The 13,338-nt window shown below is 43.3% G+C and overlaps 5 protein-coding genes across 5 annotated transcripts; 2 read left to right on the top strand and 3 right to left on the bottom strand.

The window, feature by feature from the left end:
- Positions 1 to 277: 277 nt before the first annotated feature.
- On the bottom strand, positions 278 to 1,509 carry LOC128260895 (uncharacterized). The gene is made up of 3 exons (XM_052994210.1): positions 1,438 to 1,509; positions 1,062 to 1,352; positions 278 to 1,000 (listed from the first exon to the last, which is right to left on the bottom strand). Exons 1-3 carry the CDS (start codon positions 1,486 to 1,488, stop codon positions 809 to 811), a joined length of 534 nt encoding a protein of 177 aa, XP_052850170.1. The 5' UTR covers positions 1,489 to 1,509; the 3' UTR covers positions 278 to 808.
- Positions 1,510 to 1,589: 80 nt separating this feature from the next.
- On the bottom strand, positions 1,590 to 4,687 carry LOC128260893 (mitoguardin). The gene is made up of 3 exons (XM_052994208.1): positions 4,123 to 4,687; positions 2,770 to 3,978; positions 1,590 to 2,703 (listed from the first exon to the last, which is right to left on the bottom strand). The coding sequence occupies exons 1-3, from the start codon at positions 4,195 to 4,197 to the stop codon at positions 2,395 to 2,397; spliced, it is 1,593 nt and encodes a 530-aa protein (XP_052850168.1). The 5' UTR covers positions 4,198 to 4,687; the 3' UTR covers positions 1,590 to 2,394.
- A 681-nt stretch (positions 4,688 to 5,368) lies between these two features.
- LOC128260866 (anoctamin-10) lies at positions 5,369 to 9,578 on the top strand. The gene is made up of 8 exons (XM_052994149.1): positions 5,369 to 5,856; positions 5,970 to 6,118; positions 6,191 to 6,297; positions 7,147 to 7,417; positions 7,480 to 7,692; positions 8,077 to 9,047; positions 9,120 to 9,296; positions 9,358 to 9,578. The coding sequence occupies exons 1-8, from the start codon at positions 5,838 to 5,840 to the stop codon at positions 9,389 to 9,391; spliced, it is 1,941 nt and encodes a 646-aa protein (XP_052850109.1). The 5' UTR covers positions 5,369 to 5,837; the 3' UTR covers positions 9,392 to 9,578.
- LOC128260867 (protein singles bar) lies at positions 9,561 to 11,174 on the bottom strand. The gene is made up of 3 exons (XM_052994150.1): positions 10,496 to 11,174; positions 9,743 to 9,883; positions 9,561 to 9,680 (listed from the first exon to the last, which is right to left on the bottom strand). The coding sequence occupies exons 1-3, from the start codon at positions 10,919 to 10,921 to the stop codon at positions 9,603 to 9,605; spliced, it is 645 nt and encodes a 214-aa protein (XP_052850110.1). The 5' UTR covers positions 10,922 to 11,174; the 3' UTR covers positions 9,561 to 9,602.
- Positions 11,175 to 11,619: 445 nt separating this feature from the next.
- LOC128260868 (uncharacterized) lies at positions 11,620 to 12,500 on the top strand. Its single transcript, XM_052994151.1, has one exon. The coding sequence runs from the start codon at positions 11,837 to 11,839 to the stop codon at positions 12,227 to 12,229; it is 393 nt and encodes a 130-aa protein (XP_052850111.1). The 5' UTR covers positions 11,620 to 11,836; the 3' UTR covers positions 12,230 to 12,500.
- Positions 12,501 to 13,338: the final 838 nt, after the last annotated feature.

Here is a 13,338-nt window from a genome sequence, read left to right as displayed (position 1 = left end):
TTCATATTTAACAAAAGGGCCACCACACAAAACATAAACGACAACAACTCATTTGATGTATTTAGTTTAACGCTTAGCCCCTAGTTTCAAAATCACACGAAATAAGCTAAGCAACAGCAAAATTCGAGGAACGTGAAAATGCCTTTTCTGAACTGCAGTCAAAACTCAAATAAACGACAAACAAACAAAAATGAGAAAACAAACAAACCAACCAACCAAATAAAAGCAAATTGTTTGAATAAAAATCAAATTACATAAAACGTATGTGCATTTTTATTGATATGGTTACTGCAAACTGAACCGATTGGGCTTCATTTTTACCCATAATCGTTCTTCCAAGGGAATTTAAGAATAAATATTTGAAATAAGTGGCGCCTCCCATGGATATTGTTTATTTGAGTTGTATCTTTACTTTAGCAAAATTAATTTTTCAAAATGCATTGCTTAGTGTTTGGATGCTGGCTCCAAACGATGCAGCGGTTCTACTTGCATATATAAGGCAGTTAGCCCTATTTGAGCCTAAAGATAATTTGGTTAAATTGTTATTTGTTTCCTTTGGCATATCTGGTTTGTTAACTATAGTCCTTTACTTTCAAATGATGGTTAGGGATTAATTTTTGAATTGGCTTACTCTTTTTCATTGCCTAGTACTTTTAGACTGGTTGTAAACGATGAAGTGGTTGTGGTGCTGCTGCTTCCCTAGGACTTTCGTTATTAGAGTAAAGATGTTTTACAAATGCTGGAGGATTCAATTTGAGCTGGCCTACTTTTTTGCATTGCTAAGACTTCCCCAGGAGTTTTATACAGCTTATTCGCTCAGGTGCTTCTGGCAGGAGTGGGTAATGAAGAAAACCACCGACACTGCGGTGGTGATTGCGATGTAGTACAGATGGTAGATGATGAAGTCGTTGCACCACAGCTTCATAAAGTGCTCACGATGATGGAGGTCAACAGTGGCCAATAGTAGCACCACCGACAGCAGAGAGCCCATCAGTATCATCTGGTGAAAAGAGTAGATCTTATATACGAATACCGAATATTATTCAGTCTACGTTTACTACCGCATTGGAAGTGGCCAGGTTAATCTGAAAGTCACCCAGGTATTTGGCCCGATTGAGGAGCGTGGCAGCGAAGGAGTAGACCAGCGTGAACACCACCGTCCAGCGCATGTAGAAGAGCTCCAGCCAGCTGAGATGCGGTGCATCCAGATTGTTCACGATCAGGGTGTTTTGGCATCCCGAGCCGAATACCTCAACATCATTGGCCTCCAAGGGGATGCTCACATGCATGGCTGTGTCCAAGTGGATGTGGATGATCTTGTTCAGCATGTGCAGGACCACAAAGCAGGAGATCTGTGTGTGTGTGTGTGTGTGTGTGTGTGTGGAAAACGTGGATTGGATCGGTTTGGCAGGCAAATGCAGCTGGGCAGGAACTCACGAAGGCGCCGAGTGATAGGAGACCACAACAGAGACCCAGTTCCTTGCACATCTTGTCACAAAAAGCGTCCGGCTACGACTGAGTCTACCGTCTGGTGTCTCAACTTCACTTTCGCCCAATACCCTACATAACTAAAGTTACTTCGGTTTGCCATAATCTGATCACTATATTTCACATAATTCAGAATTAGTTTACAAAAAACAATCTTATATGGGGGATATTATTTGAAATTTGGGATCATCATCCAAAGGAACGATTGGTCGTTAGTTTGGTAAAAAAAAAACGTATTTCAAATAATTCAACAATGTTTGGATTTCTACGTTCACAGTATATCCGATTTTTATATCATGTAGTGCTTACTCAATCTCTTAAATTATTTAAATTGTTCGTTTTTTAATAAAAGTAATAAATTGATCATAAAGATTAATATAAAGCTATGTATGTTATCAACTTCCACAAATTGTTATTGTGATAATGGTTTTACATAGTTTCGCAAAATTATAACAAAATAGTAAATTGCTTTTAGGGGTTTAGTGACGATAATATAACTGATCCATGTTTAATTCTTGACTTAAGTACTTTCTCTTGTGCGTGGTAATGTCAGCGTATGTGGTATATATCACTGAACTCATATAATAAAGGGTATGCGACGTGTCGGTTACCAAGGCCGACTTCTTCCACGCAATCGGAGGCATCGCAGCTGGATTTTTGCTCGGAACGGGCGGTAAACAGTTTTATTTTACAAATGTTTTTTTTTTTTTGGCGACTTAAATGCAGCTTAATCATACAATGACGGTGCGTGGATTTGGTTGGTGTCATGTGGCTGAATGCATGAGGCTTTAAAATTAGTCAACTTGTGTGGAGCTTTTCTTAGGGAAACTACCGAACCAATCGGGTTTGTAAAAAGTAAAAGGGAGTCCAAGAAGTATGGTTGAAAGGCTGAAGTGAATGCCAACACTACTGGCTAAATTTGACGCCAATGTTGTTGACACGCGTCTGCATGTGCTGCAGGACATCCTGCGAGAACTCCTCGATGGTGGTGAAGCGGCTCTTCTGGAAGCTGAAGATGTCGCCCAGGAAGGCGAGCAGCTGCTCCCTGAAGTAGTGGCAGATGTCGCGCAGGTTCTCGTTGGGTCCGAAGAAGCCCCATGCCATCAGCGGCGATATCTGCTCGGATATCACGTAGAAGTGCGACATGAATCCGTTGGGAAACTTCAGCATGCGCTTCTTCGCCTTCAGCACCGACCAGACGGCCGTGGTGAGAGCCTGGAAAACAAACCACACAAGGGCATGAGTAAATCTGTATTGACTTCTTGGGAGTTCCATACTAACCGTCTCCTTGAATCCGTTGGACAGCCAGCGGTTTTGCACCACTGCCGTGACGCTGGCCGGCGGCGCATCTAGGTCCTTGAACGAATCCAGGATGATAAAGTCCAGGCAGATGTCGTAGAAGGTCATCGCCTTGACATTGCGCTGCTCCAGCTCCATTTGGATGCACGGCCAGTTGCTGCTGTCGTGCAGATAGTTGACCATGTCCTCGTAGCCGACGAGGAACTCCTTGGTGTCCTTGTCGCCCAGGCAAAGCAGATCGGTTAGGATCTGACGGCCGGCATCGCAGATCCACTGGCCCACAGCCGGATCCTTGAACAGGAACTGAAAGGCCAGCCGAACACAGTGCAGCTTGGCCAGATATTCGGTGTCGGTGCTGCAGTGCATCAGCTCCGCCCGAATAGTGCGGCACGGCACCGTGTACTCATCGTGATGCTTGAGCGCAGTCTGGAAGAGCGGATACTCCTCATACGAGGTCTCGATGAACCCGTCGAACTCCCGCAGATCCGCCACCTGGTCCAAAGCGGAGGCAAAGCTTTCCGCCGAATCAAAGTTGGGATCGGAACCAGCTCGGCTCAGGACACTGCCGGACTTGCGGGACCGCCGATCGTCGTCCACTTCCTCGTCGGCCTCGTCAATGGAGTGCTCCTCGCGGAACAGCACCGAGCGCTGGTCCAGGAAGAGTAGTTCACTCTGCTCCTGCAGTGTGTAGGCCATCTCCAGCAGGTTCTGGATCTCGCGGCAGAACTCCGAGTCCTCCGCCGTGGTCATCAGGGCGGGCAGGCCGCCGGGCGAGTAGTGTGCCGCCAAGGCATCCTCCCAGAAATTGATCACCGTGTCCAGCGCCTCCATGCCCATCATGCCCAGCTGTTGGGCCGTCAGTTGGGTGACCACCGAGCCGGCGCCGCCGCCGCCGCCGCCACCGCCAGGCGCGGCATTTTGTACGCCCAAGACGCCGACGCCAATCGAACCGGAGGCCATGGACAGGCGGTCCGAGTAGGCCAGCGTGGAGCCCACCGGACTGCCCGATCTCGCCGAGGCCTTGGACCCGGCTATCGAGATGAGGTCGTTGGGGCTGCGCATGCTGTTGCGGTTCCTCCGGCCCGTGTACTTCCTGGCCCTTCGAGGCGGACGCGGTGGCTTCCGGCGCCGCAGGAAGCGGGATAGGACGCTCATCAGGGCTACGCCGGCGGTCAGCGAGAAGAGGACGACCTGGTAAAGACATCAAGCTAATTAGTAAGCAGTTGGCGGAGATAACAGATATTTCTTGATGAATTTAATGTATCTTTACTATCTTTGAACTGCCAAAAGGTTGTAAGACAACCTTCTTAGGAGTACTCTAAGTTTGGAACCCACCTTTGTGGTGGTGGAAACGCGGAAGGGCAGCAGGCTGCCGCCACTGGTCCAGGAGGCCGGCATGAGGCGTTGCATTCTGCGGCGTGGAAAACTCCTTGGTGAATCCTGGGAGTCCGTTCCGCTGGGAATGGGAATGGAAAACGGCAATCTCTGTGTGCGCCGATGATGCGTGCTCGTCGTGCTTTGAGGTTAGACCTCCGCGCCCAATCCGCAATGCCCGCTCATCGGCTGGCGCTATCAGTGTCTTTTGGTTCCGGTCTTTCTGGCGCGGCTTTGACCCTGCGCCCCATGTGCGGAATGCGCCCTTTGGAATGGGTCAAGTTCTGTTGATGCTGCTGCTGCTTTTGGTGGTGACCCAATCGATTAACTCCGGCTATGGACCTCCAGTGGTCGGGGACTGGGCGGAGTTTCACTTCGCCTCTGTTATCAGTGGAAACTTTCACTTTTAGGCCTGAAAACAACAAAATTAAATTGCATCACAATGTTTCTGGGAGAGGAGAGGAAAGATGAGCAGAGCGCGGAGCGCGGAGCGGCCGATAGGCCTATACCCCCTCTTTCCCAGGCCTATCGAGACTCGATATCAGAAGGTGTGATTTCGATAAGCCTATCGGCAAAGTAAAACAAATCACGTACATTTGGACGAATAAAGAACGAATTTTGTAAGCAATTTTTCGTGATAACTTGACCAAAATTGGACCTACAATTGTAAATCTGAGTGACCAATTTTCACATTTATTTTATATACCAAGTTTTTTATATTTAAGTTTCCTAGTTTGAATGCAGATTGATTGGAAGTTCTTTAGTGAGTTTAGCTAAATGCTGCATTCCATTATTGTATCACTATTTTATTTTTATGGTACAAATATTGCTATTTTTTGGGTCCAACAAATTTGTTCATCGCAGTTATTTACGAAATTGGTAAAAAAATAACAACTTTTTAGATTGAATGCATTGATTGGAAATTTTGTAGAGAGTTGGATCATTATTTTCTTTGTAATGGCGAAAATACTGAAATTTGGGTCACACAAATTGGAAGGTAGTTCAGCTGTCAACTCTTTAACAATTTATCAGTGATAATTTTGGGTCATTTCTCTCAAACCTGTTAAAACCGCTTTGCACCGGCTGGTGGTCACTGCTCCTTAGCATTTTTCGGTCACAGTTTGCCGTGACTTTAAGTCACCGTGTGCAACAATTGCGCATCTCTGACAGAGTTGCACATGGTAATCGATAAATGATTGATTGCTGCAATTCCCAATTGGCGGGAAAGGGGAAATAGTTGCTAATTTAAACAAATTAAAACTAAATCAATTATGACTCTTAGTTTTTGTTGTTGCTCGCAAGTGTTGCTGCCAGCTAAACATACCGCTTCGATAACATGGCCGCGATGACGTCACACGCCACGAAGCAGCGACAACAAACAACAACAGCAACAACAAAGCACTTTGAACCGGCAAGAACCGCTAAAGGCGAAATATTTTGGCATTATTATTAAAAATTCTGTATTTTGGCATTGGCACGGGCCAAAATACACGCAATTAACATTCACACGCACACGGAAGAGCGAGTGAGAGAGCACATGATCCCTCTTACTCATATGCTGAGCAAAAAGAAAGAGAAATTCTGCGATATTCTTCTGCGATTCAATGTGGATGTGATTGTTATACTTTGTTATTAGTTCAGCGACGCCACTCGTCATCAGCCGTCACCCGTAAACGATGTCCGAAGATGCCAAAAGTGAGTGCATAATGGGTCAGGTATTTTGTTCGGAAGATGCCCAGATGGAGAAGAGAGATGAATCCGAAATGCAAAGTGCTCCACTATTCCATTGTTCATAAACAATTATGCAGGTCCAGGACCACGTACGCGGAACATCATCGAGAACCAGCTGTTCCGCCGGCAGCGCAGTCTGAAATTGGAGGCACTGCAGCGCCAACGGACCTTGGATTCCGGCGAGGGCGTGGATGGGCTCGGCCTAGACTCGGAACCCTTCGACAAGGTCAGTTTTAAAATGCCTCTAACCCAAAGATATCTCTTTACCACACCCACCCTCTTCCCATTCCAAAAACAGACGCACATCGTCATCATCTTCACGGAAAAGGCCAAGCTGCGACACTGCCAGGATGTGGAGAAAATCATCCAGGAGTTTGGCATCCAGACCACGCTGGAGATCGTGGGGTAAGCAGGCTTTTTGGTTTAGGCTTGATAATACCAAAAATTCCACACTATCCTATTAAAACTGCCAAACTAATATGTTAGCCATAAATCCGAAAAAAATCAAGGATTCTAAAGTGATTTATATAACCCAAAAAAATATAAAAAAAGTAAGATTTGAATTAATTTTAAAGTAAGGACAGTACCACTTCAGTGATTGAAAAATTGCCAGAAAAAATAACTTATAAATAAGAAAATCCGTGTGATAAAAATGAAAAAAAAAAGTAAAACTTTGTTATACTAACAAAATTTTTTTATAGTGACTAAATCGAGGTGAAATTAAATTGAAAAATTGATATAAACCAACAAAGTATTTAAAAATAAATTGATAAAACTTAAAAAAAGAATATCTTTGATGATCTTTAACTACAATTTGAATGCAGGAACAATAAACGTTTGTGGTACTCAATCACGAAAATATTATGGATAATCTCAACGCACCGAACTAAACAAAGCCAATGTTTATATAATCAAAAGTGCATTGTTTATAGATCAATAAATGTAAACAGTATTCATATAGCTCAACAAAGATTTCAAATTGTTTGTTTTCAAATCGTTTTGAGCACTCAAAACTATAATTTGGCAGAAAAAATATTTTCAACATTTTATTGTTGATTTAGAAATAAAAATTAAATAAAATTTGTATGTTAATAAAAGCAAGTATTTCTTATCTAATATATATGATGTTAAAAAATAAGACATCTGTAAAATAAAAAGATATTTTGATAATTTTCGAAATAATAATACGTTTTAAATAGTTTTGTTAATACACATAAAAGTTCTCTTTTAATAATCGAATTCAATTTCATGCAGAAAAACCGAAAAGTACCTGTATCTTTCGGCCAGCGTGGATACCTTGCTGCGTTTGGCCGATGCCGCCGAGCTGGAGAAGATGACCACCACGAACAGCATGCAGAAGTTCAACCACGGCTGCATCTCGGATTTCCTGCTGCCGGGCATGGGCAAGGATCAAATCCTGCGCTACTGCGAGATACCTGTCCTGATCAAGGATGTGATCCAGGATGGCATTAAGTCATATCTGCAAAAGGGCTACATCGAGGATTTGTTTCCCCTGCACGATATCGTGAGTTTTTATTTTTAATCAGCAGGGTATTCAAAATGATATAATTTTTTGTACACTTTTAGCTGTACCTGGAACGCTTCAATTGGAACCTGAAACGCACCAAGCTGCCCATCGAGGACATCCGCAACTACTTTGGTTCCAGCATAGGCCTTTACTTCGGCTTCATCGAGTTCTACACAAAGGCTCTGGTGTTTCCCTCTGTTTTCGGTATTCTACAATGCGTATTCGACCTGAATATCTCGCTGGTCTGCAGCTTCAATGTGGTATGGACCACGGTGAGTAGTTCACTTGCTGAATCAAAACGATAGCAAAGTAAACCTTTTGCAAATTGAAAGGAAATTTATTTTCAGTTTAGATTGCTAAAGTGTGACAAAGTCTAAATATAGCACGTTTTAAGTGCTCTTAAAATGAAAACATTTAAGTACGATCATAAAAATAGCTAGTTTGTATTTTACTTTTGGGGATTTACGAATTTCATAATTTGGAACTTATCTTTGAAATGTACTATTTTCCGTTATTTATGGTCATATATTCAGTGTTCAAACAACATTTATAACAACTGTTCTAGTAAAAGATAGCTGGCTAATTCTTACTTTATTAATTAAGTGAGTTTAATCATAGTCTATCGTCAGCATTATATAATACAAAAATATTTGCAGATCTTTCTGGAGCTGTGGAAGCGCAGGTGCGCCGGCTACTCTTACCGCTGGGGCACCATCGAGATGAGCAGCCTGGACAAACCGCGTTCCGCCTACACGGGCCAGATGAAACCGGATCCCATTACGGGCAAAATGACGCTCCACTATCCGATGCGCTACACGTACCTGCAGATGTACTGCATCTCGTATCCAGTGGTCCTGGGTTGCGTGGTGGCCGCGGGCTGGTTTGCCCTCTACCAGTTCCAGATCGAGGCCGAGGTGCTGGCGGATTTCGGACCAGAATCCTGGCTCCTGTACATACCGGTCATCGTGCAATCGGTGCTAATTGCGATCTTCTCGTGGGCCTACGAAAAGCTGGCCACATTCCTGACCAACCTGGAGAACCATCGTACGCGATCGCAGTACGATCGGCATCGGGTCAACAAGCTGATGCTCTTCGAGATCGTCAATAACTTCTTTTCGCAGTTTTACATTGCCTTTGTGCTGCAGGATCTGCGCCAGCTGAAGTACCAGTTGATGATGCAGCTGCTGGTCTTCCAGCTGCTGTGCATCGCCCAGGAGATCGGCATACCGCTGCTGGCGGTGCTGCGCCAAAAGTACGCCGAGTTCCGGCATCGCGAGGTGGCCGAGGAGAAGCTGCGCTCGATCAGCGATCTGCCGCGCTACGAGCAGTCCTTCTACGAGTCCGGCCTGGATGAGTATCATTCCACGTACGAGGATTACCTGCAGGTGTGCATCCAGTTCGGCTACGTGGTTCTCTTCGCCGCCGTTGCCCCGTTTGCCGCCATCGGGGCGCTGCTGAACAACGTCTTTGCCGTGCACATCGACATGTGGAAGCTGTGCAACATCTTCAAGCGGCCGTTTGCGAGGCGGGCCAAGAACATCGGCGCCTGGCAGCTGGCCTTCGAGTTGCTCTCGGTCATGTCGCTGCTCAGCAACTGCGGCCTGCTCTTCCTCCAGCCGAATGTCAAGTGAGCTTTGGCTTTTTGAAAGCTTGAAACTTAATTAACCCTTTCGTTTTTCTTTCTTTCTTTCGCCAAAAGGGACTTCTTCTCGCACTGGCTGCCCTCGGTGCCGGACCTTTCGTTTGTGATCTTCGAACACTTGCTGCTGGGCCTCAAGTTTCTCATCCACAAGGTCATCCACGAGCGACCGCGTTGGGTGCGCATCGGGCTGCTAAAGGCCGACTATGAAACCAGCCAGGCTCTCAAGCAACTCAAGTGGGTCTCGAACTGATCGTTCTTCACGGCAAACCAAAACTAATCCTCTATGCATTTGCAGAAAATTCAAGGCGGAGGCCAACAAGATGGCCTGAGAGGAGCCCTTGAATCGCCGGATCTCCCACTCCTTTTGGTGCTAATCAAACCAGTCCATTTTGAAGGTTATTATTTATAAAGATACAACTAAGCGCTTTTACTGTGAATGTTCGAGACCATCGGAAGAAAGGTGCCTTAAACCTAAAACTCTTATATAATACACAATTATGTCCACAAATAACTGAAGATAGAGCTTTTCTCTGGCCGGGATTAGCGTGCTCCTCGAAAGTGCCGGAATGCCAAGTAGGCATCAAGGGCATGCAGAATGCCCGCCGCATAGCCCATGTACTGGAAGTTAAGGGTTTTGCTTGAGATTTGTGGATTATACTCTGGCACTTTCTGGCACTCACATAGCAGGCAGTCATGGCTGGATATGCCCAGAATCCAGGTCGCACCAGGAACTGTGGATGCAGCCACACCACGCAGGCGAATCCCATGTAACTCGACGAACTGAAGTACATGCAGCTGGCGAGGCCGTTGAACAAGGTTTCCTGAAATCAGGGTGGTGGCAAAATTTAAACTAAATCTATGAATTGGGAAATTTCAGATAGGTAACTAAATAATAAAAAACACTTCCCATTAATATATATGGAAAATTTAAAACTAAAACAATAGCCAATTTTAATAGTCTAAAAGATGTTTGTAAATAATTATAGAACATCGAATTTTTGACCTTATTTTTATAACTAAATTAGTCAAACTTAAATATACATTTCTAGGAAATTATTTTCACGATAATTCATTATATATTTATTAAAAACTTCTTAAAATAAGAAGCGCATTAAAGAGTTTTCCCATGAAGTCTAGACAATTTTTACAAAAACTAGTTCTATATATATTGCAAAAATTAACTTATTTTAATAGTCTTTAATATATTTGTTGGTAATATAGAAAATCACTGTAACTTCTCGAAGTCTTTTCATTTTTCAAATTATAATTTATATAATTTTTCCATTCAGTCAAGATATTTATTTTAGAGATGGAATCAAAGTATTAAAAAGATTAATAGCATAGTTTTTCCAATGAATTAAGTTAGTTTGTTTGCTTGGCCACTTGGATTGTGTATATTATTTTGAGTTTTTTAGAACTCCAAGGCTACTCACAAAGAGGGACTGGCGGATGAGGCTGTAGGATTTGTCGGAGAAGGCGTAGCAGAGCAGCAGGATGCCGGTGGTGGTGAAACAGTGACCCGTGGTGGCCAGGAAGCTGGTCAGGGCTTGGCCAATGGAGTCGGCATAGGGCACGCCGTACCGGATGAGCAGTCCCTCGCAGAGCATGGCCAGGCCCAGCTGCATCAGCTTCAAGAGCCCGATCCGCGACAGAACGAACCCGAAGTTGATGCAGGTGCAGATGCGGCAGCAGCAGATCCGGATGCCCAGCGGCTGGCCCATTCCCCGAACTCCAAACGAGGCCATGGTCTGATTTCGACTGATCTCCGTTCTAGGGATGCAGATGCTGATGCAGATGCTGATGCACCGCTTTGTTGTCTGTGGCTGAGGATGCGGTTCTATAAATAACTCCCGAAACATGTGTGTGCCCCAAGCGGCGCATTTCGTTGCATTTCGAGTGCTGTTCGCACATACTCCTCCCCAATCTGAAGTTAAATTTAGATCAGCGTTGAGCAATTTCTAGCATAGGTTTTAGCCAAATGTTGCTTCCTACATACATACATTGTTTACTTCTTTCGAATATGTTGATTTCATTTAGTTCAATTGGTATGTTACGTTTGGCAACTTCTAAAAATTGGAAAGAAACAAAGTCAAATTTTATGTTAGACAAAATATTATATTCATTAAATTTCGAATTTTAACCTTTCAAGGCTATTAAACAAACATAAGTCAATTATTTTGTTGTGGTTTTTGAAAAAAAGTTTGGGTTAAGAAACATTTAAAATAATTACAGTATTATTTTTTTGTTTATTTTCTATTATTTTGCAGCTCTAAGAAACATTCAAAAAAATACCTTCTCTTTTTAAATTGTTTTTGTTTTGCCTGTTATCATAACGAAAACCAAAATTAATTACAAAATACTTTTGCAACAATAAATTCGTATCTTACTTTTAATCACAAAACATCATAATACTTAAAGTAAACATTTGAAATAATAGAAAAAACTAGGGGGTCCCCCAAGCCGAAATGTAATTATATATATAAATCAATATTTAAAATTAATATTTATTTAAAATTATATTTATTTATTTATTCATTTACTCCATGAGATAGCTGTCTTGTCAGGTGTCATTTTCTCCTTTCGATGCCAGCCAAAAAGTCATAGCAAAATTTCAAGTATTCATACAAAAACGTAGAGCATAATTCCCCAAAATTAGTTATCAGCCGGTGGCAAGAGATCCTGCATCCTGCATCCTGCTTCCTGCATCCTGCTTCCTGCATCCTGCTTCCTGCATCCTGCTTCCTGCATCCTGTATCCAAAGTTTCCACTCCAGAATGTGCATGCCGTACCTGACCAAGCTCTTCGGCGGTGCCAATCGTACCGGAGGCGTCACCCCGCTGCCCAGCCTGGCCAATGTGACCCAGGTCTCCGCGGATACAGTGCGCACCGCCAGGTCTGCCAAATCCGGGAAATCCGGGAAATCCGGAAAGTCAGCCAGCCGGAGGAACTCCAACACGAATACGAATTCGAATACGAATGCCAATGCCAACCAGTCGAGTGAGAGCAGCTTGGAATCGAACACGGAGCACCCGATGATCGTTCGCAACACCTCCGCCTCGGTGGACCCCATTGTTACACCTGCCGACGACGAGACGAGGACCCGCCGATCCTGGTGGGGCTACCTCGGCATGAACAGGAACAAGAAGCCCAGCATTGAGTCGCTCTAGTGCTCCACCATTTCCACACCTCGATCGGAAATGGAAAACGGATACGGATCATACGGCTGATCATAGAATTTGGGTCGGACTCTCGCATAAACTAACCATGAAAAATGTGATTTTTATAAATCTATCTATCCATCTATTTGGATCTCTGAAACCCTCAAACTTAGAGTTATCAAATTTCGTATTTTAACTGCTTAGTGTTTTTTAAAAAGTGGGTAATTACACATTAATCTCATGTGTCTAATTCTCATGGGCTTAGGTATGATCCCAGATCCCAGGCACTACAATACCTTTAGTAAACTTAGTTACTCTGTAAGATAAATATATAATTTAAGAAATAATACTTAAGATATTGAGATATTTATAATACTTAAGAGCTTTACAACTATAACATTAAAATATATCAAAGTAGAAGAGGTGATTTCTGATATTTTAATAAAAAACGCGCTGATATCAATAAATGGTACATTGTATATTTGGATCTCTGCATCCCTCAAGACTAGAGTTTTTAACGTCGGCATTCTGTTAGCATGAAGTAGTTAATTATCTTTTAAATGTCAACACTTAATACACTTAAGAACTATAATACCTGAAGTAAAGAAAGTTGGTATGTGCTTGTTTTTACGTACATAATTTTAACAAATAATTGTTAAAAAATCTACCGTTAATTTAATTTTATTAATACTATTTCTATGCATATACTATCTTCAAGGTCTTTAAAGCCACAAGATTTAAAGATACTTTAGTTGGTAGAAGAGTGATTTCTGAGATGTTCATAAAACCGGTTAGCTTTTTACATAAAAACATCCTGGTATTATTAGGCACACTACTGCTTCCCTTAATGATAAACTAAATGAGTTACTGAACCAGGCGAAACCTAAAAACCAGCTGGAAATGAAATTGAGTAATAAATCAGGATGGCTACTGCCAAGTACTTTCACTTTCCCTGTAGATCTTGTCTGCCCCCAGCTTTCTGGGTGCTTCCTTTCCTTTATTCACCGATTTCTATAGCATATATACTCGGATCGGCTGTTGCTATAGCGGATAAATCGTGTGTCGTGCCCGAGGAGGGGGCGTGGTAGGGGCGGCAGGCAAACAAAGCTCAAACGTTC

Source organism: Drosophila gunungcola, assembly GCF_025200985.1.
Source record: "Drosophila gunungcola strain Sukarami chromosome X unlocalized genomic scaffold, Dgunungcola_SK_2 000043F, whole genome shotgun sequence".
Classification (NCBI taxonomy): Eukaryota; Metazoa; Arthropoda; class Insecta; order Diptera; family Drosophilidae; genus Drosophila; species Drosophila gunungcola.
This window is presented reverse-complemented; position numbering and strand designations above follow the sequence as displayed.